The sequence below is a fragment of the Ranitomeya imitator genome, chromosome 2 (assembly GCF_032444005.1).
Source record: "Ranitomeya imitator isolate aRanImi1 chromosome 2, aRanImi1.pri, whole genome shotgun sequence".
Classification (NCBI taxonomy): Eukaryota; Metazoa; Chordata; class Amphibia; order Anura; family Dendrobatidae; genus Ranitomeya; species Ranitomeya imitator.
This window is the reverse complement of record NC_091283.1, coordinates 59962800-59988049: the sequence shown is the minus strand read 5'-3', so window position 1 is coordinate 59988049 and position 25250 is coordinate 59962800. Positions and strand designations below refer to the sequence as shown.

General features: G+C 43.4%; 1 protein-coding gene across 4 annotated transcripts in view; it reads left to right on the top strand.

Moving 5' to 3' along the window:
- DMPK (DM1 protein kinase) overlaps window positions 1–12055 on the top strand; it is a 55083-nt gene extending 43028 nt beyond the window's left edge. The window contains exons 12-15 of one of the 4 annotated variants that reach the window (XM_069746812.1): window positions 2378–2490; window positions 2926–2996; window positions 3414–3484; window positions 11117–12055. In XM_069746812.1, coding sequence (XP_069602913.1) covers window positions 2378–2490; window positions 2926–2996; window positions 3414–3446 — 217 coding nt within the window. In that variant the 3' untranslated portion in view covers window positions 3447–3484; window positions 11117–12055. Of the gene's footprint in view, window positions 1–2377; window positions 2526–2925; window positions 2997–3409; window positions 3485–11116 lie in introns of all 4 variants that reach the window. The other 3 variants (XM_069746811.1, XM_069746814.1, XM_069746813.1) reach the window with 3 other exon arrangements.
- The last annotated feature ends 13195 nt before the right edge of the window (window positions 12056–25250 follow it).

Genomic DNA, 25250 nt, shown 5'->3' with positions numbered 1-25250 from the left:
AGTCGCCGTTTTCGCCTGTCGATCAGGCTGGTCAGGTCGGGTGGGCGTGGTGACATCGCTGGTTCTTCCTCAGCTTTACGTTGGTGGCGTAGTGGTGTCCGCATGTTGAGGTGACTAATCCACTGTGGGCACGTGAACAAGCAGCGCGCGATCTGCGCTGTCATCCCTTTCGTCGGTGGGGGCGGCCATCTTCCTGGGGCCGCGCGTGCGCAGATCGAGTGCTCTGCTGCACGGGGCTTCAGGAAAATGGCCGCGGGATGCCGCGCGTGCGCATTAGAGATCGCGGCGGCCATTTTCCCAAAGCCGAGTTTGCATCTCGGCTTTGGGAAAATGGCCGCCGCGATCTCTAATGCGCACGCGCGGCATCCCGCGGCCATTTTCCTGAAGCCCCGTGCAGCAGAGCACTCGATCTGCGCACGCGCGGCCCCAGGAAGATGGCCGCCCCCACCGACGAAAGGGATGACAGCGCAGATCGCGCGCTGCTTGTTCACGTGCCCACAGTGGATTAGTCACCTCAACATGCGGACACCACTACGCCACCAACGTAAAGCTGAGGAAGAACCAGCGATGTCACCACGCCCACCCGACCTGACCAGCCTGATCGACAGGCGAAAACGGCGACTTTGGTAAGTTATTTCTCAGCATAGGTGGGGAATCGGGGTACACTACATACACTATAGTAACACACAGCGCAGGCCCTATTTAACAGTATTTATATCTCAATCTCAAAAAACGGGGTGACAGGTTCCCTTTAAGGGATATTTCCATCTCCAAGATCCTATCCCAAGATGTACTCGGTGTAATAGTAATTATGTTAGTAAATACATCTGTCACGGATCCCTCCATGCTGCCACTATTTTGTCACGTACCTGCTCTCACGCGACTTGGGGTTGCGCCTGCAAGGGTTAATCTATCTCCCCTCTCTCAATCCAGCATTCAACCTCTGTCCTATGCTGTAATGGGAGCATAAATCACACGCCGACCCAGGCCACACACCCGTCATACACGCTGCCACCACTCACCAAACACACGGTCAAGGAGTCCCGGAAATATTACTACTACTGTCTACCAATCATAAGGATCAAACAGTTTAAGGCTATGGATGCTTTAGAACATACAAGGCTCAACTTGTTAAAGTTTTATTCTTTAATACAAAAAGGTACAGTGCTTACAATAAAGAATAAAGTAAACACATATGGTAAAAAAAAGATATACAACTATGCAAAACAGTATAAAATAAATGGGAGAAAACTTACAGAAATAACTAACTTGTAGTCTGCTTCTGCTCCCTGAGGGGGGGTGAATATGGACTGGATCACATCAGCTAGGCTGCCCCCACCACACTGTCTGCCATTATTAGCTATATTCACCACACTGTCCGCCCTTAGGAACCATGGCCTATACAATTGAACCATTGGGTCACATTGAAGCCCACAAGATATTGTGACAATCAAGTTATTATTATTTATTATTAGAGCGCCATTTATTCCATGGCGCTTTACATGTGAGGAGAGGTATACATAATAAAAAACAAGTACAATAATCTTAATCAATACAAGTCATGACTGGTACAGGAGGAGAGAGGACCCTGCCCACGAGGGCTCACAATCTACAAGGGATGGGTGAGAATACAGCAGGTGAGGGTAGAGCTGGTCGTGCAGTGGTTTGTTTGATCGATCGGTGGTTATTGCTGGTTATAGGCTTGTCGGAAGAGGTAGGTCTTCAGGTTTTTTTTGAAGGATTCCATGGTAGGTGAGAGCCTGATGTGTTGTGGTAGAGAGTTCCAGAGTATGGGGGAAGCATGGAAGAAGTCTTGTATGCGATTGTGGGAAGAGGAGATAAGAGGGGAGTATAGAAGGAGATCTTGTGAGGCTCGAAGGTTGCGTGCATGTAAGTACTGGGAGACGAGATCACATGTATGGAGGACACAGATTGCGGATGGCTTTATATGTCATGGTTAGTGTTTTGAACTGGAGTCATTGGGTAATGCGGAGCCAGTTGAATATTCTACCACTTGCTTGTCACTCACCTGCATTATGCTACGATACCTTCGGCATAGGGTGAACTTTGGCCACATAGCCCATCTCGCGACCATTCCCATGTACCTCCAGCCATATCAGTTATCCTGTGTATACCTCACTTTTTTCCTCTTCCCTGGATCATCACACCATAAAATTGATGGACTTTTTCATTGTTTTTAAGTATATCACATTTTTTTTAGTATAACATTCCGTTTCCAGAAAACTGTGGTAGGGAAAAATCAAAGCAATGTATGGAGAGGTTTAGCCTCATTTGTCTGAAAGGTCCAGGGAACAGCACCAACATGGGTTTGGCATCTTTTTGCTTGATTTACTAACTTACTTTTCCTTCTTCCCAGTCGCCTATATGAAGCTGACCAGCTGAACTCTGAGCTTCAGAGCAAAATTCGCTCTTTGGAGCAGCAATTGAAGGATAGAGATGGTGGTGGTGACGAAGAAGAAGAGGAGAGAGGTGAGGAAGTCAACCAACCTAATTACAAATGAAAGGTTTGTACACATTAGGTATAATCCAAGCATCTCAGCCGAGGCCATTGGGCTATGTTGATTCTGTGGTGAACACTTCTAGGACATCATTCAGTAATTGCTAATGGTGAGCATACTCCAGTGTAGCAACACTTGAGTATCTGCTCCTCAGGAGGCTTCTACCATAGGTATCAAACTGTCCAGCCTTGGCCACCATGAAGTCTAGTACTGGCTACATGCTTGATTCTTTTTACCTCCTATGTACAACACTGCCACCCTGCTATAATGACTGTTCCTAATGTATTTCACCATCTATGTCTGTCCAACATTCAAACCTCATCCTATACCTGTCCACTGTATGTGTCTTTGTATATATCTTTATGCTACGACAAGTCTTTGATATCTGTCATCCAACCTCTTGCAGAAAAATATTTCCTACCCCGAAGATGTGCCACCTGCAAACAGACTTCTGAACCGACCTCTAGGATTAGACAAGTGAGATTTCTATGGAAATTGGGAGACAAGTTGACGAATTTTAACTCTAGGAGGTGATGGTTCGTAGAAGGGGAGGGTGACAGCGCGTGTAGGACCAGATGTTGGAAAGAGGGTCAGAATCAAGCTAGAAGGCTATTTTCATTGTGTGCCAGTTGGATAGATGACATTACATAACTAAGACTACTAGACAATGGTGGGCTTTAAATCTCTACAGGGGCCAGATAACAGTATTATACGGTATATAATTTAGGGCCTTCTTTAAGGCATAGCTTGGCATTAGACTGGTTTTTGGGGTGGGCAGACTTTATAAAGTTCTATTTTGGGTGGACGTTGGAAGGAGTAGAAATAATTAAGCCATGGAACTCTTGAAGGCCCAAACCTGACGCCGAACCTTTGTCTGTCTTCTCTCTCAGCTAGATAGCTGTATACCTTCCTATTGCCACCCCTTAGTGACACCAGTTCACCGTCACATGCTGCTCTTCTCACGGGTATGTCACGTGCATGTCACCTATTGTGTTGTCCTGTCTGGAGAAGGGTGACTCCCACCCAAATCCTTGGTATGTCTTTCTAGCATTAGCATCATGTTTTATGTCATTGTTGTTCCGGTGTGTCGTGAAGAAGGAACATGTGTGTGATAAATGGTTCTGCTTGCATAAGGCAGGATCTGTTCTAGCTGATGTCCTTCTGTATTATACCAGCATTTTATATTAACTAGCAGATCTGTCTATGGCTCCCAAAGCATTTTATGAGGCAGGAAATATAGTAAAAAATGTAGCTACTGCATTGCATGCAATATTGTGGATGTATTCTAGGGAAAATTAGCTTTGTAATACAATCCGGTAATACCAGAGATTAGAAGCGCTCCTGGAATTCTGACATGCTCTTCGATTTTCACAAAATTCCAGACCCTAAAATCAATCCTGACTTTAGATTTTAAAATTAATCTAGGCTCCAGACCAGACCACTAAATAAATCAAAACCCCCCAAAGAAATTCCCAAAGTAATCCAATACCCAGACCACACTCCAAAAATAATTCAGGCTCCAAATTTAAAGGCAAGCCTGTCACCATTTTTTCCCATATAACCTACTGCCACCACCTTTCATCCCCATGTGACACCATTCTATAGGACTCCAATTCGCCATGCAAGGCAAAAAAAAGACCTTTTATTATACTCACTTACAGGGTGCTCCGCTCTGATGGGCGTCGCTTGGTCTGGTCTTGGTCTGGTGCCTCCTCTCTTTTTGCGTTGCCGTCCTCATCTGCTTTGTGTGAATGACGCATCCAACTTCATCCACACAGTGTTCTCCTTCTCTCTTCTGTGCAGGCACACTTCTGTTATGATAAGGTAATTCAGTACCACAATGGACATAGAAGTCAGAGCACATACAGTGACCTGACAATAACCCAAAAACATAGAACGAGCTCTGAGACGTGGGAACTCTGCTGACCGCAATCCCTAATCCTCTCCAACCACACTAGAGGCAGCTGTGGATTGCGCCTAACGCTCCCTATGCAACTCGGCACAGCCTGAGAAACTAGCTAGCCTGAAGATAGAAAATAAGCCTACCTTGCCTCAGAGAAATACCCCAAAGGAAAAGGCAGCCCCCACATATAATGACTGTGAGTTAAGATGAAAAGACAAACGTAGAGATGAAATAGATTTAGCAAAGTGAGGCCCGACTTTCTGAACAGAGCGAGGATAGGAAAGGTAACTTTGCGGTCAACACAAAACCCTACAAACAACCACGCACAGGGGGCAAAAAGACCCTCCGAACCGACTAACGGCACGGAGGTACACCCTCTGCGTCCCAGAGCTTCCAGCAAGCAAGAAAAACCAAATAAGCAAGCTGGACAGAAAAAAACAGCAAACAAAATAACAAAAGCGGAACTTAGCTATGCAGAGCAGCAGGCCACAGGAACGATCCAGGAGGAAGCAAGTCCTATACTAGAACATTGACTGGAGGCCAGGATCAAAGCACTAGGTGGAGTTAAATAGAGCAGCACCTAACGACTTCCCCACATCACCTGAGGAAGGAAACTCAGAAGCCGCAGTACCACTCTCCTCCACCAACGGAAGCTCATAGAGAGAATCAGCCGAAGTACCACTTGTGACCACAGGAGGGAGCTCTGCCACAGAATTCACAACAGTACCCCCCCTTGAGGAGGGGTCACCGAACCCTCACCAGAGCCTCCAGGACGACCAGGATGAGCCATATGAAAGGCACGAACAAGATCGGGAGCATGAAACAAGGTTTAAACTTAGAAGAGGAAACCTTCATAGGAATATGACGAGAAGACAACCAAACTAAATCCCCAACACGAAGTCGGGGACCCACACAGCGTCTGCGATTAGCGAAACGTTGAGCCTTCTCCTGGGACAAGGTCAAATTGTCCACCACATGAGTCCAAATCTGCTGCAACCTGTCCACCACAGTATCCACACCAGGACAGTCCGAAGACTCAACCTGCCCTGAAGAGAAACGAGGATGGAACCCAGAGTTGCAGAAAAACGGCGAAACCAAGGTAGCCGAGCTGGCCCGATTATTAAGGGCGAACTCAGCCAAAGGCAAAAAGGACACCCAGTCATCCTGATCAGCAGAAACAAAGCATCTCAGATATGTTTCCAAGGTCTGATTGGTTCGTTCGGTCTGGCCATTAGTCTGAGGATGGAAAGCCGAGGAAAAAGACAAATCAATGCCCATCCTAGCACAAAAAGCTCACCAAAACCTCAAAACAAACTGGGAACTTCTGTCAGAAACGATATTCTCTGGAATGCCATGTAAACGAACCACATGCTGGAAGAACAATGGCACCAAATCAGAGGAGGAAGGTAATTTAGACAAGGGCACCAAATGGACCATCTTAGAGAAGCGATCACAAACCACCCAAATGACTGACATTTTTTGAGAGATGGGAAGATCTGAAATAAAATCCATAGAGATATGTGTCCAAGGCCTCTTCGGGACCGGCAAGGGCAAAAGCAACCCACTGGCACGAGAACAGCAGGGCTTAGCCCGAGCACAAATCCCACAGGACTGCATAAAAGAACGCACATCCCGCGACAGAGATGGCCACCAAAAGGATCTAGCCACTAACTCTCTGGTACCAAAGATTCCAGGATGACCAGCCAACACCGAACAATGAACCTCAGAGATAACTTTATTCGTCCACCTATCAGGGACAAACAGTTTCTCCGCTGGGCAACGATCAGGTTTATTAGCCTGAAATTTTTGCAGCACCCGCCGCAAATCAGGGGAGATGGCAGACACAATTACTCCCTCTTTGAGAATACCCGCCGGCTCAGATAAACCCGGAGAGTCGGGCACAAAACTCCTAGACAGGGCATCCGCCTTCACATTTTTAGAGCCCGGAAGGTACGAAACCACAAAGTCAAAACGGGCAAAAAACAGCGACCAACGAGCCTGTCTAGGATTCAACCGCTTGGCAGACTCGAGATAAGTCAAATTCTTATGATCAGTCAAGACCACCACGCGATGCTTAGCTCCTTCAAGCCAATGACGCCACTCCTCGAATGCCCACTTCATGGCCAGCAACTCTCGATTGCCAACATCATAATTTCGCTCAGCAGGCGAAAACTTCCTGGAAAAGAAGGCGCATGGTTTCATCACCGAGCAATCAGAACTTCTCTGCGACAAAACAGCCCCTGCTCCAATCTCAGAAGCATCAACCTCGACCTGGAATTGAAGCGAAACATCTGGTTGACACAACACAGGGGCAGAAGAAAAACGACGCTTCAACTCTTGAAAAGCTTCCACAGCAGCAGAAGACCAATTGACCACATCAGCACCTTTCTTGGTCAAATCGGTCAATGGTTTAGCAATACTAGAAAAATTGCAGATGAAGCGACGATAAAAATTAGCAAAGCCCAGGAACTTTTGCAGACTTTTCAGAGATGTCAGCTGAGTCCAATCATGGATGGCTTGGACCTTAACAGGGTCCATCTCGATAGTAGAAGGGGAAAAAATGAACCCCAAAAATGAAACCTTCTGAACACCAAAGAGACACTTTGATCCCTTCACAAACAAAGAATTAGCACGCAGGACCTGAAACACCGTTCTGACCTACTTCACATGTGACTCCCAATCATCCGAGAAGATCAAAATATCATCCAAGTATACAATCAGGAATTTATCCAGGTACTCTCGGAAGATGTCATGCATAAAGGACTGAAACACTGATGGAGCATTGGCAAGTCCGAATGGCATCACTAGGTACTCAAAATGGCCCTCGGGCGTATTTAATGCAGTTTTCCATTCATCGCCTCGCTTAATACGCACAAGATTATACGCACCACGAAGATCTATCTTGGTGAACCAACTAGCCCCCTTAATCCGAGCAAACAAATCAGATAACAGCGGCAAGGGGTACTGAAATTTAACCGTGATCTTATTTAGAAGGCGGTAATCTATACAAGGTCTCAGCGAACCATCCTTCTTGGCCACAAAAAAGAACCCCGCTCCTAATGGTGACGATGACGGGCGAATATGCCCCTTCTCCAAGGACTCCTTCACGTAACTCCACATAGCGGCGTGCTCAGGCACAGATAAATTAAACAGTCGACCTTTTGGGAATTTACTACTAGGAATCAAATCGATAGCACAATCACAATCCCTATGCGGAGGTAGGGTATCGGACTTGGGCTCATCAAATACATCCCGGTAATCAGACAAGAACTCTGGAACCTCAGAAGGGGTGGATGACGAAATAGACAGAAATGGGACATCACCATGTACCCCCTGACAACCCCAGCTGGACACAGACATGGATTTCCAATCTAACACTGGATTATGGACTTGTAGCCATGGCAACCCCAACACGACCACATCATGCAGATTATGCAACACCAGAAAGCGAATAACCTCCTGATGTGCAGGAGCCATGCACATGGTCAGCTGGGTCCAGTATTGAGGCTTATTCTTGGCCAAAGGCGTAGCATCAATTCCTCTCAATGGAATAGGACACTGCAAGGGCTCCAAGAAAAACCCACAACGCCTAGCATACTCCAAGTCCATCAAATTCAGGGCAGTGCCTGAATCCACAAATGCCATGACAGAATAAGATGACAAAGAGCAGATCAAGGTAACGGACAAAAGAAATTTTGACTGTACCGTACCAATGGTGGCAGACCTAGCGAACCGCTTAGTGCGAGTCAGAGATAGCATGAGTGGAATCACCACAGTAGAAACACAGCCCATTCTGACGTCTGCGTTCTTGCCGTTCAACTCTGGTCAAAGTCCTATCGCACTGCATAGGCTCAGGTTTATGCTCAGATAATACCGCCAAATGGTGCACAGATTTACGCTCACGCAAGCCTCGACCGATCTGAATGGCCAAAGACATAGACATTCAGACCAGCAGGCATAGGAAATCCCACCATGACATCCTTAAGGGCTTCAGAGATACCCTTTCTGAAAATAGCTGCGAGCGCACCTTCATTCCATTGAGTGAGTACGGACCACTTTCTAAATTTCTGACAATATACCTCTATCTCATCCTGACCCTGACACAGAGCCAGCAAATTTTTCTCTGCCTGATCCACTGAATTAGGTTCATCGTACAGCAATCCGAGCGCCAGGAAAAACGCATCAATATTACTTAATGCAGGATCTCCTGGGGCAAGAGAAAATGCCCAGTCCTGAGGGTCGCCACGTAAAAAAGAAATAATGATCCTAACTTGTTGAACTGGGTCACCAGAGGAGCGAGGTTTCAAAGCCAGAAATAGTTTACAATTATTTTTGAAACTCAGAAATTTAGTTCTATCTCCAAAAAACAAATCAGGAATAGGAATTATTGGTTCTAACATAGAATTCTGAACCACAAAGTCTTGAATATTTTGTACTCTTGCCGTGAGCTGATCCACACATGAAGACAGACCTTTAATGTCCATCGCTACACCTGTGTCCTGAACCACCCAAATGTCTAGGGGAAAAAAAAGGCAAAACACAGTGCAGAGAAAAAAAATGGTCTCAGAACTTCTTTTTTCCCTCTATTGAGAATCATTAGTACTTTGGGCCTCCAGTACTGTTATGATAAGGTAATTCAGTACCACAATGGACATAGAAGTCAGAGCACATACAGTGACCTGACAATAACCCAAAAACATAGAACGAGCTCTGAGACGTGGGAACTCTGCTAACCGCAATCCCTAATCCTCTCCAACCACACTAGTGGCAGCCGTGGATTGCGCCTAACGCTCCCTATGCAACTCGGCACAGCCTGAGAAACTAGCTAGCCTGAAGATAGAAAATAAGCCTACCTTGCCTCAGAGAAATACCCCAAAGGAAAAGGCAGCCCCCACATATAATGACTGTGAGTTAAGATGAAAAGACAAACGTAGAGATGAAATAGATTTAACAAAGTGAGGCCCGACTTTCTGAACAGAGCGAGGATAGGAAAGGTAACTTTGCGGTCAACACAAAACCCTACAAACAACCACGCAAAGGGGGCAAAAAGACCCTCCGTACCGACTAACGGCACGGAGGTACACCCTCTGCGTCCCAGAGCTTCCAGCAAGCAAGAAAAACCAAATAAGCAAGCTGGACAGAAAAAAACAGCAAACAAAATAACAAAAGCGGAACTTAGCTATGCAGAGCAGCAGGCCACAGGAACGATCCAGGAGGAAGCAAGTCCTATAATAGAACATTGACTGGAGGCCAGGATCAAAGCACTAGGTGGAGTTAAATAGAGCAGCACCTAACGACTTCCCCACATCACCTGAGGAAGGAAACTCAGAAGCCGCAGTACCACTCTCCTCCACCAACGGAAGCTCATAGAGAGAATCAGCCGAAGTACCACTTGTGACCACAGGAGGGAGCTCTGCCACAGAATTCACAACACACTTCTCTCTGCTTCTCTCTGCCTTGCCGAGGGCCAAGCAGATCAAAGAGCTCCAGCACATGCGCATCACAGTACTTTTCTCTGCCTTTGGCAGCCTGTGCAGAGGCGCGAAGGGGAACAGTGTGGATGATGTAATGTGTGTCATCCACACGAAAGACAAAAGGAGGATGACATCTCAAGAATAAAGGAGGCAACTGACCAAGATCAGTGACACCCATTGGACCAGACCGCCCCGTAGCTGAGGTTTTTTTTGCCTTGCAGGGTGAAATGGAGTCATATGTGCAGCATTATAGATGGGGGCGTAGGGTGTATCGGAAACAAACTTGAGACAGGTTCCCTTTCTTATCTTATTAAATGGGTACAATTGCAAAGTGTTTGAAAAACAATCAACTTTGCAAATGACTTCTTATTAAAAGTCCTCTCTGTTCTCAAGAGCAGTAGGATTTTTTCTTTTTTTTTTGGCTTTCAGTTCATTGCCTCGATTACCGGCCACCTCTTGAGTTTATCAGCAGTAGCTGAGATCCTGGGCAACAAGAGCAGCACTTACAAGCTCTTTCTAAAACAGCTTATAAGCACTATCGTGAAGCTGGCCAGATAGCTGGATGTGGCCAGCCTCAGCGCCTCTAGGTTTTGCTAATGCTGCAGAGACAAAGCTGCTTCTTCTTTAAGCATCAGAGAACACAACGTTTGAGAAAGAGGCACAATCATGCCAACAGTCCAAACTGTCAATCAATCAGGAGTCCACTTTCCCCCAACGGTGAACTCCTATCCAAGAAGATGAGAGAGCCCCTTTAATTCAGAATGAATTTAGACTTCAGACTAAACCCCACACATTAATTCTGACTCCAGTCCAGGCGGCTTCCGGAAGCTAGGGGCACAGAGCAGTGAGCAAATGGATGGGGTTCTGTAATAATTGGGTCAGTGTTGTTTTACCTAATATAAACTACAAAGAACCCCTATAACTACAGTCATGCTGCTTACTGATGTGGGGCAGGGGTCAGCTGTGACTCCCTATAGCTATGCCACTATACAAATGCTTTGTAGTCTCTGACATCTCCAATTTTATCACTGGTATCAGCAGTTTTTCGTATTTACTTGTTGGTGGATTTTTTAAATATTCTCTAATAAAATTTAAAACTAAATTTCTCAAATCTCCAGTAATATCTCCTTTATGCTTAGAATATCCTTACCTGTATGTATTTTTTTATGAGAGCTGACATTTCAAAAATTGACTTATGTCTGTGTTGCTGTGTCCTACAGGTTCTTAAACCCAACTCTGGCTGGGTGGGATATCTCCTGCACCTGAGCATGTGGTCCTTGAAGTGGATGGCCCCTCCACTCCTCTGAGTATCATTTTGAGATTCCAGTTTCAAAGAATAATGTAGAAGAGTGTTAAAAAACCGACGTCTTAAAAACATTTGATGACCCCTAAATAGCACTGTGTCCGTATCTACCATGTGCCCTGGGCTATATTGTCCTTCAGGTTGGACAAATACGTTGCAAAGGGGTTTGTATTACCTGATGGCTGCTGACCTCACCGAAACCAAAGTTCCTGTCCTAATAATTTTCATTCTGGATGAGTTTTGGTCATTGGACTGTTTTGGAGGCCATGTTTCCTTCTAGCTATAGGATATATTGATATAATTTACATTTATGCATAGTCAGACTTGGGTTCCTCTTGGTCCTCTTCCCCAAATAAGATGGTACTAAGTACAATCTCTCTATCTTTAGAGAACATGCGCACTTATCAGTATGTACAATTTGTGAATTCTATTACAAAAATGCAATGGGGCTGATTCATCAAAGCTTTGAGAAGTCTTACAATTTTTGCCCAACAGGGAGTTACACAAAAATATTGCGACTTTAACGTGTTTGCGCCAGTTAGGAACATCTCTGTCAAAATGGGTAGGACTGGGGAGGATGCGGAACAGGGCATCGCCATGTCCACCCCTCAAATTTATAAAGTGTCAGGATTTTGTACACCAGAAATATTACTGTAGTCCCTGACTGTAGTAGCATTTCTGGTGAGGTGCACGGAGGTAAACTCACAGGAGATATACGCCAAATTCATTAAGAGGCCTGGATCCAAGAAGTATCGTTTCTCCTTGCGGAGAGTGACATGATAAGCATGTCAAGGTGAGCAGACTTAAAGTCGCAATGCTCCTCTGGGAAATATGCAAATTGTCTTTTCAGAGAGGAAGAGGACTAAAACTCTAGTGCCACCTATTGGAAGTAGCAATCCTAACAGTCAATGTCAACCCTTTAACGAGCCTTGTCACATGACTTAGGATAATAGCCAATTGATATTCTGGTTTGGCTATTATCCTACGTCATGTGACGAGGCTCGTTAAAGGGTCGACATTGACTGTTACGATTGCTACTTCCAATAGGAGGCACTAGAGTTTTAGTCCTCTTCCTCTCTGAAGAGACAACTTGCATTAAGAGGCCTGCACACCTCTTAATGAATTTGGTGCCATGTACGCCAGCAAGACTGGTGTAACACAAGTGTGTACTAGGCCAATCCTCATGATTCGGCTCCAATATGTATTTCTCTGACCCATAGCCAGTGGTGGGTAATATTTACATTTTGACTTAAGGCAAAAAAAAATTCCACTTAGCTACATTTACGGTATTAAAACTTTACTTTCATTTAAACACTATATAGAAACATATAAACCAAAAGAATGGAGAAATAAATCTTTAAAGGGATTCTCCCACAAATGATATTTGTGGGAGAAACCCCTATGACTGACTATTTAAAGAGAGTCTGTCATACCGAAAACTCATATTAAACCACTTATACATACAGTATAGGGGACATAGCACCTATAAAAATCATACCTGTAGGACAGATTTCACTACTTTAGTTTTGCAAAAAAAAAGAGTTTTATTGCATATGCAAATGAGGGGTCCTCAGTGCAGCTTTGATGTGGCCAAGGACTCAGTGCAGCGTTCCACCCCTCTTAATTGGCGTCCTCCACTCTTCCGCTTAACTTGACTGACAGGAGCCCAGGGGCACGCACACTTAGTGTCAGTACGGGCGCGCTCTCATCCCTCTCTTCTCTCCGCTTGCTGCACACAGAATTAAACAGTAGCGGGAGGCTGATGCAGACGGGAGTGATGAGAGCGCGACTGGACTGACACTGTGTGCACGCTCAGCTACTGGCAGTGCTAGTGTGCATGTACAGGGCCAGAAATTCAGACAGTGCTTGCCCTGGGCAAGCGAGACACCAAGGGAAAGTGTATGTAGAAGTAAAGTAGGGAAATCTAAAGTAGGGGGATTATATTACACTGGATAAGGCCCCTAAATGACTGTATTAGAGTTTTTGTGGTGACAGACTCCCTCCATCTTGTAATAAGTGATGGAGTACGATCTTGTGGTAACATTCACACCTCCTCCTATGCAGTGTTACGGCCTCAGTCCACAATTCCACAATCCCATTATTAATGGAGGAGGCAATTCACATTGGCAATATCATGACATCATCAGCGGAAACGTGGCCACAAGCGACAGAGCGCCACATTGCTGGCATCTCTAATAACTCTCTGAGCCCTCCCAGCAGTATGAAAACAGATGATTACTTCACCCTATAATGATTGATAGGAGTGACAGCTAATGAGATTACTAATAAGACATAAAAAAACTATATCTGTGTTGTCCCCAGCAACCAATTACCGTCCAGCTTTAATTTTGCAAAAGCACTATAAAAAAAATGAAAGCTGCTCGATATTTGGCTGCTATGGGCAACAAAGACCCCTTTTCTTGTTATACATTTTTCTTGCATCTCCCTAGAAGTATTCAGGCCTTCACGCTGCCTAGTCCCTAAACATGCCCGCAAACTACTTTAGCGTGGGCCTCTGCTGCCCATAGCAACCAATCACAGCTCAGCTTTGATTTCACCAATGCAGTTTAAGAAATGAAAGCTGAGCTCTGATTGGTTGCTATGGGCAACTAAGGCCTACTAAAGTCCTCTTTCAGTACAGCTACAACATAATGGTTTCTCATTCGAGACAGACACAGCCTGCTCAATCTAGTGGTTTCATTAGCTTTGACCCCTCTCTGCATAGAATTGAAGGGGTTGTCCACTACTCAGACAACCCCCTCTCAATCCAAAAGTTTCCCCGCCAGTAAAAAAAGTAACACCTATACTCACCTCCGGTGCCCTTCCAGTGATGTTTAGTTCAAAAGGTCGGCACTCCGTACTATTCTATTTTTACCTTCCATTTTTATATACTATATCTGAGTGTCCGCCTCCTGAAAATGGGGCACGGCAGGGTGCACATACGCTCTGTCCGCACCATTATAGTCTACAGCCCGTCGGCACATACGCCAGAATCCCGTTTTGCAAGGTGGTTCAGATATAAGCTCCGACGGGACCAACAAACGGGTTCTCGGAACGCAGTGTGAAAGCACCCTAAGAAAAACCTCAAAAGAATTTTCCTATTCAATTACTTGTTGGCGCATATTCAGATTTGTTAGCGTTTTTTTTCAGCCATTTCATATTTCAAAAACTCCAAGAAGTGACCTGACCGTTCTTCAGGCGTTTCCCACTATGATGCCGCCCCAATACTTTACGATAGAAGTCAATGGAAAGGCTAAAGAAAAATACTCGGAAAACAGCTGTTTGACTTTCAGAGTATTTGTAAGCATTTTAGCCTTAAAAAAATACTAACATTTTATTCATTGCCTAATGGATTTAAATAAACGTGAGAAAGTCGCCCCCGAAAAAGCAGCTTAAAAATATACCGTACACAAAAAAGCCTTCATTTAAAAATAAAACCCAAAATATTTAAAGGAAATGCCTCAGATATTAAAAAAAGGCATCACTAGACATTAAACAAACCTGTTAGTAAAAAAGCTTTTGGATAAAAGATTTCAGTTTGGAGGCGAGAGGTAGTCTGAAGAAAAATACCAAAAAATGCTAAAAGAAAATAATAATAAAAATAATAATAATAAAATAAAAAAATCAGCGTTTCCAACTGTTTGAACAACTCCTTGTTTTTGACTGCCTGCAAGAAAAAAACATAGTGTGAACATACCCTACAGGATATTAATTCTCAGAGTATTTAGCGTTTAAAAAGTGCCCCCCAAAAAAGAACTTTAAAAAATATAGTAATGAGAGATTCAAGTCTATTTTTTTTGTTCCTCAATTAGAATCGTGAATCGGCTCATCCGTGTGTTGTAGACCGAGTACGGACCACGATGCATGGACTGGTCACGGGTCTCCTGACCCAGACTTAACAGTATCATTAGGCTTCTGAGTTGGGGTCAGGAGATCCGCAGCCGCTCTGTGAATCATGGACTGGGACATACGGATGTGTGAATCTGGTCTAAGAAGACTCTAGTGGAAAGCTTCAATTAGGGCTGACTTCTTCTGGACCTTGAGGGCTCTTTATTATGTCTGTACTAGAGGATGCCCCAAACTGACTGCATTTGTGTATACTGGATTAAGGAATAGTAACTGTTCACAAAGTACCTGCAGGCAGCCCAACTAATCTCAGAATTTAACCCCTCTGTAGTGATGAGCTTAAATAAGTAATACTGACCTCTAAAAACATCTATTCTTTCTTCTATGGACTCATTACAGTTTTTCTATCTGTGTAAACCTCCTTTAGCTAACATGGTCATACAAACTTGCTCCTGCTATATAGGGGACTCCCTCTTTGTGCAGCACAGACTTGTTTTAGGCCCCTCCCACTACAGGAAGAAAGGAAGTGACTGTACTAAAGTTTCTGAATCTTGATGGAAGGAGAAAGACCATAAGTTACATGTTATATGTAAGCCAGGAGGGAACTTCCTGGGAGACAGGGATGGATTTTGATAAGACTGACGGACAGATGGGAGTTATAGTTCATATTAATAGTCTGTGATCACGCGATTATCTTTATCTGCAGAATTGCATGACGTGTGATTGGTTTCATTGTCACAGTCTTAGCACAGACGCACATGGGAATACTTACGCACAGATAGACATCACATAGTACTGCATTGTGACCATACGTCTTACAGAGCACCGTTTCTGAGTAAAGCATCATTTCCACCAATCTGCCATGTCTAGGAATCAATTGTGAACTTTTTATGTCTTAAAAGAAGTGATCCCTCCATTTCATATATGGTATACTATGATAGCTGGACATGGTAAGATTGAATATAGCTGATGGAATAATGGAGGGAATCTTCAGTAACCAAGCACACCCTAGACATGTTCCTATTTGCACTAAATTCATATATCTTCTCCTATAGTCAATATATTGATGAATTCAAATTAAAACCCCCATGTCAGACATTTATGGCATAGAAAAAGGATATATAGATGCGGGTTCTGCTTCTGAAAGTCCAATGGAGAGGCGGCCATGCTTGCTATCTCCTGTAGAGACTATGGGGTTACGGAAGAACCGAGCACACAGTAAATGAAAGTCATCAGGCCCCGATCGCACCACTTGATTGGTGCCCGTCCCACCTCTGGAACCATTTCTTGAGTTCACAGCAGATATACACTGTATGCTCAAAGCCATATGGCATATTCACATTGCCAAAAAATGTAATGTGTGAATACACCCTTTAATACCAATGGATCGGCCATGTACAAAATGACATCCTGTTGCTCATTGTCCGATCTCTTTGGCTCAGTTCTAGAAGAAAGTACTGATGCAAAACCCAGTCTGAGCCCCTCTAGGCCCAATCTAGTCTTATTATTTTCAGCTGGCAATGGCGCTTTATTGGCAATTATCATCATTACCTATTTATAGGACTCGCTTTGACAGCCATGAATGCGGACAAGCAAACATGACCCATTTCATCAAGGAGGCATTGTTTTTTGGCTCCATTTGTGGCCTCCATAAAAGGCTCCTTTTTTCATCGACTCATTAACTGAGCCCAGTTTAGATCACTTTGAAAGCGAGTTAGTAATGACTGGGTTATGTTTGTGTATCTGGGTATGGGTGCCAACGACAATATTTCAACATGGGTGTAGATGTAGTGTTGAAGAGGTAAGCGGCCATCCCTATTCCCGGTGCCCTGTGGTGACCTAAGAGTTCCACTCCCAGTATTATAAACGCCACATGATAGGTGAGGAGGGCTGTTATCGATTTGGTCGGTTCATCATATAATAGATATATTGGTCAGTATCTGGCAGCTGGACCACCCAAAATTTTTCCAAAATTATTTTTAGAGCCCCATTCAGTTAAAAAAAAAAATTCTCCTCAAAGTTGGACCACTTTTGATGACTTTTTTTAGTTAAATATATATTTAGGGCTAAAAATAATTTTTGCAATTGATTTTCATGAACAAAGTTTGCACCGTTTTCCAAAATTTTTTGTGAGATTTGCTAACTCTTCAAGGAGGAGGTGTCTTCTCTTTTTGGGAACCCCCTAAGGGGACTTGGAAGGGTGTGATCATGGAGGGGTGGTCACCTCAGCATATAAATTAATATTAGTGTTCCTATTAGTAAGGTTTCATGGCTACTGGTCCAGATGGTCACTTGCATACACCTCACAATGAGGTTGAGGGCTGTGTTTCTGGCTGATTCCCAGTAATCTGTCCTACTCATGGATTCATTACAAGGACCAGACGTTAGTTTAGCTCGTTCCAGAGAACTTTTAAATAGAATGAGCGGTGGCAAGAGGCCCAGATTCCACGAGGTGTTTCTTTTTCTTTCCAGTCATATTCAGGCAAAGTGTATATGGGACTCTTAACTGGAGCGTAGCAACCAAGGAACATCTATCGACAATAGCAGCCCCAATGTAAACTTCATTTTTATCTGTTTTATATATGAGGCCACATATCCAATAACTAAGGAAAAAGTATATACATGTATATACAGTGCCTTGAAAAAGTATTCATACCTTGTGAGCTTTTCCATCCCGTAAACTTAAATGTATCTGACCAGGTTCCCTGTACCTGTTGAAGAAGAGCATCCCCACAGAATGATGCTGCCCCCACCATGCTTGACAGTGGGGATCCTACGTTAGTCTCATCTGACCAGAGTACTTTCTTTCACATGCTAGCTGTGTCCGCTACATGGCATGTCGAACAAGGTGCTCTGGTCAAATGAGACCAAAGTGGAACTTTTTGGGCTAAATGCAAAATGCTGTGGGTGACGGAAAACTAAGGGTATGTGTCCACGTTCAGGATTGCATCAGGATTTGGTCAGGATTTTTCATCAGTATTTGTAAGCCAAAACCAGGAGTGGAACAATTAGCGGAAAAGTATAATAGAAACATATGCACAACTTCTCTATTTATCATCCACTCCTGGTTTTGGCTTACAAAAACTGATGGAAAATCCTGACCAAATCCTGATGCAATCCTGAACGTGGACACATATCCTAACACTGCACATCGTTCTGAAAACACTATCCCCACAGTCAAACATGGTGGTGGAATCATCATGCTTGTGTCAATACTTTGTTGCATTTCCATACATATATTGTGTGAAAATGCATGTTTATGCATCTGCTTTTATTACAGCTTTTGATGCTTTTTTTTAATAAAGATTTTTGCAACAGATATGTGCCAAAAAACACTACTACCATTACGCCCCATGTATGAGATATGCTTACACAGCGTTTGTTTCTGACATAGATTTTAATGCGGAACTGCTTTATAATCCATTTGAAAAAGTATTTGAAGTGGTTATTGATGTGGATTTTGAATCAGACAAATAAGGGTATGTGTCCACGCTCAGGATTGCACCAGGATTTGGTCAGGATTTTACCTGCATAAAATCCTGACCAAATCTGCACCTGAGGTCACTGGCAGGTCACCTGCGTTGTCCTTGTGTTTTTTATGCACTGCAAGAACATGCTGCGTTCTTAAGACGAGCCGCATGTGCGTTTTTGCGGGTATTCCGCATGTGTTTTTTCCTGCATAGTGGAGACGGGATTTCATTAAATCCCCTCCACTATGCTGTAACATCTGGACGCTGCGTTTTTGACGCTGCGGCTCAACGCAGCGTCAAAAACGCAGCGTTTCCTGAACGTGGAAACATACATATATAGCGCACTGCCGCTGTCTATGGAAATGATAGGAATGTTCGACTATGTATAAATGAGAGTTACAAAGTTGGGGATCTAGGCCATTATACAAATACTGGAGATACCCCTTCCCTCCCCTTTAAGAGTGAAATCACAAGTTAGTAAATGGAGCTGGCTATGATGTAACGTCTTCATTCATTTTGGATTTTTTTAATTAATGCACTGCATTTTTTTCCTTGACTGTCATCTTTGCTTACTCAGAAAAGCATTCGGAGTTTCCTCACTGCATGCTGACATGTATTGTACCTGTGAATGTACGACCCACGTTGCAAATCGCCAAACCTGATCCCTGAGAATTTAGTTTACATATTAATAAATTGTTGCCATGTTTGGTGATCGCTATGCACGCAAGAGTGTTTTATTTTTTTATATCTATATAAATGTATATATACCTGTTTATATATAGATATATATAGATATATAGGAAATTCAGATGTAATATATTTTATTTATGTTTTGCTACTACCCAGGGTTTGTAAATATGCATATTGTATATATGACTGTATATATTTGGAAGGAAGCGAACATTTGTGTGTATAGTAAGTAAGGATCAATGTGCGAGAGTTTCTCTTAGATGTTTGTATTTATATATATATATATATTGTGTGAATTTGCCTGGTGAATAAAGAGAAAAATATAATGTTTCTCAAGTGTGTCCTCTATTTTTTGCTCCCATAAAGTTTAGGAGACGTTAAGCATAGACTGGGAGTGTTGCAGTTCCACATGCGAAAAGCATGGGGGCTCTTAGAGCTACCGGTATAATTACTGTATGATAGGGGTGTTCTACACCTTATACAGTTGTAATATCAATTATTAAAGGGGTTGTCCACAACTCGGACGACTGCTTCTCATTCTGAGTGTTCCTATACACCTATACAGTCTCCAACATCATGTCCGCTCTCTATCTGAAACTCAACCTCTCCAAAACTGAACTACTTCTGCTCCCGCCTTCTACTAACCTCCCTAAATCTTACATTTCCCTCTCCGTGGGTGGCACCATAATAACACCCCAGCAACAGGCATGCTGTCTGGGTGTTATGTTTGACTCCGATCTCTCCTTCACCTCCCACATACAATCTCTTGCCCGCTCGTGAGGCTTACACCTAAAGAACATCTCTAGAATCCGCCCTTCTCTCACCATGGAAACAACAAAAACCCACACTGTTACCCTGATCCACTCCCGCCTGGACTACTGTAATGCTCTACTAATTGGCCTCCCCCTCACTCGACTTTCCCCTCTCCAGTCTATCCTTAATGCAGCAGCCAGGGTCGTCCATCTGGCTAATCGTTACTCGGACGCGTCCGCTCTTCGCCAGTCGTTACACTGGCTGCCCATTCATTACATGATCCAATTCAAAGTACTTGTTCTCGCCCACAAAGCTCTCCACAGTGCGGCCCCCCTTACATCTCCTCCCTCATTTCGGTCTATCGGCCTAGCCGACCGCTGCGCTCTGCAAATGACTTTTGGCTAACCTCTGCACTGATCCGTACCTCCCACTCCCGACTCCAAGACTTTTCCCGTGCTTCGCCAATCCTCTGGAATGCTCTACCCCAAGATATTAGGACCATCCACAATTTGCACAGTTTTAGGTGCACCCTCAAAACACATTTGTTCAGAGCGGCCTATCACGTTCCCTAATCAAAGTCATTTTATGTTTGTGTGTGTGTAGCCCATTCACTATCCCCACCTATCCCCCACCCCCTGAAGATGGCTGGACCATCATTGTAAATACATCATTATAAATACACACCTGTGCTTTGTGTCTCCCCCACCTCATTGTAGATTGTAAGCTCTCACGAGCAGGGGTGTCTTATTTCGCTTTAATTATTGTATTGTTAGCGTTGTTACTTATGACTGTTGTGTTTGAAACTGTTAAACTGTAAAGCGCTGCGGAATATGTTGGCGCTATATAAATAAAGATTATTATTATTATTACCTATACTCTTCACTGTTCCAGCGGTGTCAGCACTCACTATCCTGGGGCTTATGTGAGGTTGTGACGTAAATAATCAGTGCTGGCTTCATTGTAGCCGCATTTGGATGCATCGAACATCAACAGGAAGCCAGGGCTGCAGTTGCTTTCTGACTTCTATACTTTCGAAGGCGGGGTCAGTGAGGCCAGCGCTGATTGGGCGCAATGCTCGCATGACGTCACAACCTCACTTGAGCCCGGGGAGAGCGACTGCTGACACCACTGGAACAGCGTTGGCAAAGGGGGTGAGTATAGATGTTTTTATTTTAACAGGGGAAACACTCAGATTGAGAAGGGGATGTTCGAGAGGTAGACAACCCCTTTAAACCCTTCATTGCAAATTTGGTTTACTAGCTAAATTTACAAACGTAATGAACAAATAAAACAACAATGTAAATAGCTCAACACAACCAACATAACAAAGCAAAATTCCACTTTTACTGACTACTGCAGTTTTAGAATTATTTACCCCTTCATGACAAGCGTCTTTAGTATGTATTAGAGCCCCTCTGGCTGTTATGACCTGCTACTAACATGACGTATAGCTAGAGGGAAGCTTCTAGCAGCGTTTCTTCGGAGTATTAGCCCATTCTTCATGGACAATGGTTTCCAATCCACTAATATTCTTGCGTTTTCTGCAATCCCCTTCTTCAAATATCACCACAGATTTTCTATGGGGTTCATGTCAGTTGATTGTGACGGCCACACTAGAATCTTCCAGGACTTCTTCCGAAACCAAGCCTTTGTGGACTTTTTATTCTTGGAATCATTATCCAGTTGGAAAGTCCAATGACGCCCAAGCTTCAGCTCTTACAGAAGCCATTATGTTGTCGCCTATGAGTTCCTGATACTTGAATGAATCCATCTTGCTCTTTACACACTGGGCATTTCCAGTGACAGAGCAAGGAAAGCAGCTTCATAGCATCACTGAGCCACCATCATGCTTCACTGTAAGCATTACTGAGCTACCACCATACTTCACTGTAGGCATCACCAAGCCTTTTCTATGCTTTGCTGTAGACAGTACTGAGCCACCTTCAAGCTTTTGCCAAGCTTCATGAAAGACCATCACCAAGCCACAGCCATGCTTCGCTTTTAAGAAACATCAAGCCACTGCTATGCTTTACTATAGGCTGGGTGTTTTTTTCAGCATATGCTTTATTCTTCCTCCTACACTCATAAAGCTTATTTATAGGCCCCAACAGTTCCAGGCATATTTCCTCAGTCCATATCTTTTTATGGTTTTGAGCACAATGCAGCTGACTTTGCTTATGCTTTTTCGTCTTGGATATTGTGCATGGAGACCTTTAGCAATTAGTATGCACCTTACTGTACAAACTAAAATTTCTTTTGCAGTCACTTAAGGGTTTATATCTCTTGACTCTGGTGGCAGATAGTGATAGTGACAGCATCCTGTCACGTCCAGGTGTTCCTATAACTTTGAGCTTGTGAACTTTGCTTTCAACTGTATCTTTAGGAACATTCAATGCACTTGCATCTTTTTGTATAATTTTCATTGCTTGTACAAAGCAATTATTTCTTCCCCCTATGTTTATGGTCTATACTTTCTTGAAAACCAAAGAATATTAGTGAACTGGAGGCCATTGCCCATGAGAAATGAGATAAGGTTCCCCAGGAACGCTGCCAGAAGCTGGCGTCTGACTAGGTATAATCTTAGCAGCAGGTCATAACAGCCAGAGAAGCAGCAGGTCATAACAGCCAGAGAAGCAGCAGGTCATAACAGCCAGAGGGGCAGCAGGTCATAACAGCCAGAGAAGTAGCAGGTCATAACAGCCAGAGAAGCAGCAGGTCATAACAGCCAGAGAAGCAGCAGGTCATAACAGCCAGAGAAGCAGCAGGTCATAACAGCCAGAGGGGCAGCAGGTCATAACAGCCAGAGCAGTAGCAGGTCATAACAGCCAGAGAAGTAGCAGGTCATAACAGCCAGAGAAGTAGCAGGTCATAACAGCCAGAGAAGTAGCAGGTCATAACAGCCAGAGAAGTAGCAGGTCATAACAGCCAGAGCAGTAGCAGGTCATAACAGCCAGAGAAGCAGCAGGTCATAACAGCCAGAAAAGCAGCAGGTCATAACAGCCAGAGAAGCAGCAGGTCATAACAGCCAGAGAAGTAGCAGGTCATAACAGCCAGAGGGGCTCTGCCGAGTACTAGAGACGCTTGATATTAAAGGGTGAGTAACTCAGACATTCTAATAGTCAGTAAAAGTGTAATTTTGAGCTGAATTTGGAGAAACCACTTGTTAAATTAGATGCGTTGAGCGATTTACATTGGTTTATTATGAACTGCAGAAAGTTTGCAAATGTTGCTAATAAACGTAATTGTCAATGGGGGCTGAATTATTTTGATTGAAACTGCCCAGTCGACATGAACAAATAGATCTGCCCTGGCATAGACAGATTTGTTGTGTGTTGACATTGTCTTTTTGCCCATAATCACAAAATTTACAAATCTATTTATCTATAGTTTTTCTGATTCTTTTTCACCTCTTTTACCTCATTAGAGATTTAAAAAAAAAAATTATAGCTAATCTTTTTCCAATATAATTGCGTGTTTTACCTATTGTGAAAGAAAAATTGGATTGTATTTATAGGAGGCAGAGGAAGGAGAGTCATAGGCAGCAGTTGCACCCTACTCAGGGGTTTACATGGTGCAAATGCTATAAATAAAAACATGCAGAAGCCAAAATCTGCTTGAGGCCACATTCACACGTTCAGTATTTGGTCAGTATTTTACATCAGTATTTGTAGCCAAAACCAGGAGTGGTGACGTGTTTCTATTTTACTTTTCCTCTGATTGTTCCTCTCCTGGTTTTGGCTTACAAATACTGATGTAAAATACTGACCAAATACTGATAGTGTGACCGTAGCCGAAAATATGGTCCCTGTGTATTCTGTACATCACATGCCCTCAACATAGTGTAACAGCACCACCTACTGGCCAAAAATACTAATTGCATTCAAATTCATTGTTGGGTGCACCCCGTTGCCCTGAATAGCTAGGAGGAATGCTATACTCAAAACTATTCTCTTCCCGCATTAGGACATTAATTAAAACCCTGGAAAGGGGTCCAGGACTCAGCTCCCTCCACACTTGGCTCTTCCTAAAAGCCAGGGCCAGAGTCCAATTTATCAAAATATAGAATTAATTAAAAACAAAAACACCTCATCACCTCCCTAAAAAAATGTAATAAGCATCGAAAGCATAGTATGTATACAAAATCAGTATCAATAAAAATGTCCGCTCACATCGAAAAAAAAACAAGCCCTCACTCTCCACAAGCCCCATCAGCAGAAAAATAAAAATGTTACGGGTGTCAGAAAATGGTGACACAAATAGAAAATTTTTTTTTAACAATATTCTGAATGTTTTTTCATCACTTAAATATTAAAAAAAATCCATGCATGATTACTATCGACATATTAGGTCTGACCTGGACAAAAAACCTTGAAATCTTAAACTCATCCCGCAAAAAAACAGACCCTCGTACACCTCTAATGATGTAAAAATAATAAAATTATGGCTTTTGGAAGAAAGTTAGGAAAAAAACTAAACATTCTCTGGTCCTTAAAGAGAATCCATAACCAGGTTTTGACTTGCTCACCTACGGCATAACAGAGACCCTGATACCAGCGATGTGTCACTTACTGGGCTGCTAGCTGTAGTTTTGATAATATCTGTTTTCTCTGCTGCAGATCTAGCGGTTCTCTGCTTGCAGGATATAGTATAAGCAATCAGACTATCACAGGTTCAAATTTCATGGAGGGACTGAATAATGTAAAAAAAAAAAAGTTTTTAAAAATATATATTCTAAAAAGCTACCGAGCTCTGTATAACCCATCACTGATTACCAGCTTTCCTTGTACACTGTGCATAGGCAGAAAGCTACTGGTCAGTGGTGGGGGTGAGGTTATACAGCGCTCAGAAATATGGAGGACTACATGGCAGCAGGTTTACTAGTCCTCTAGTGATGATCGCCTGCTGATAAAAAAGTAATTTTATCAAACTATAGCAAGCAGCCTAGTAAGTGACACATCGCTGGAATCAGGGTCTCTGCTCCTACAAAACCTGGCAATAGATTCCCTCTATAGGGCTATAGAAAAAAAAAAGGAAGGACTTATATCCATTTTCTGCACAGTTCCATAATAAATCGAAATAATAGCTGGAGGCTTGTAGAATTTCTAGAGCTGCACTCATAATTCTGCTGTCTTCAGAGGTTAAATCTCCAATCATTTGCTGCTGATGTAAATCTGATGTCTGGACAAAGTTTGCTATGGCGATTTGTGTTCTCCTTCGAACTTATTTACACCAATACAGTAATCTAACATAGGCGAAAGTAAATCGCCCCTATATAAGGAGAGCTCAAATCAA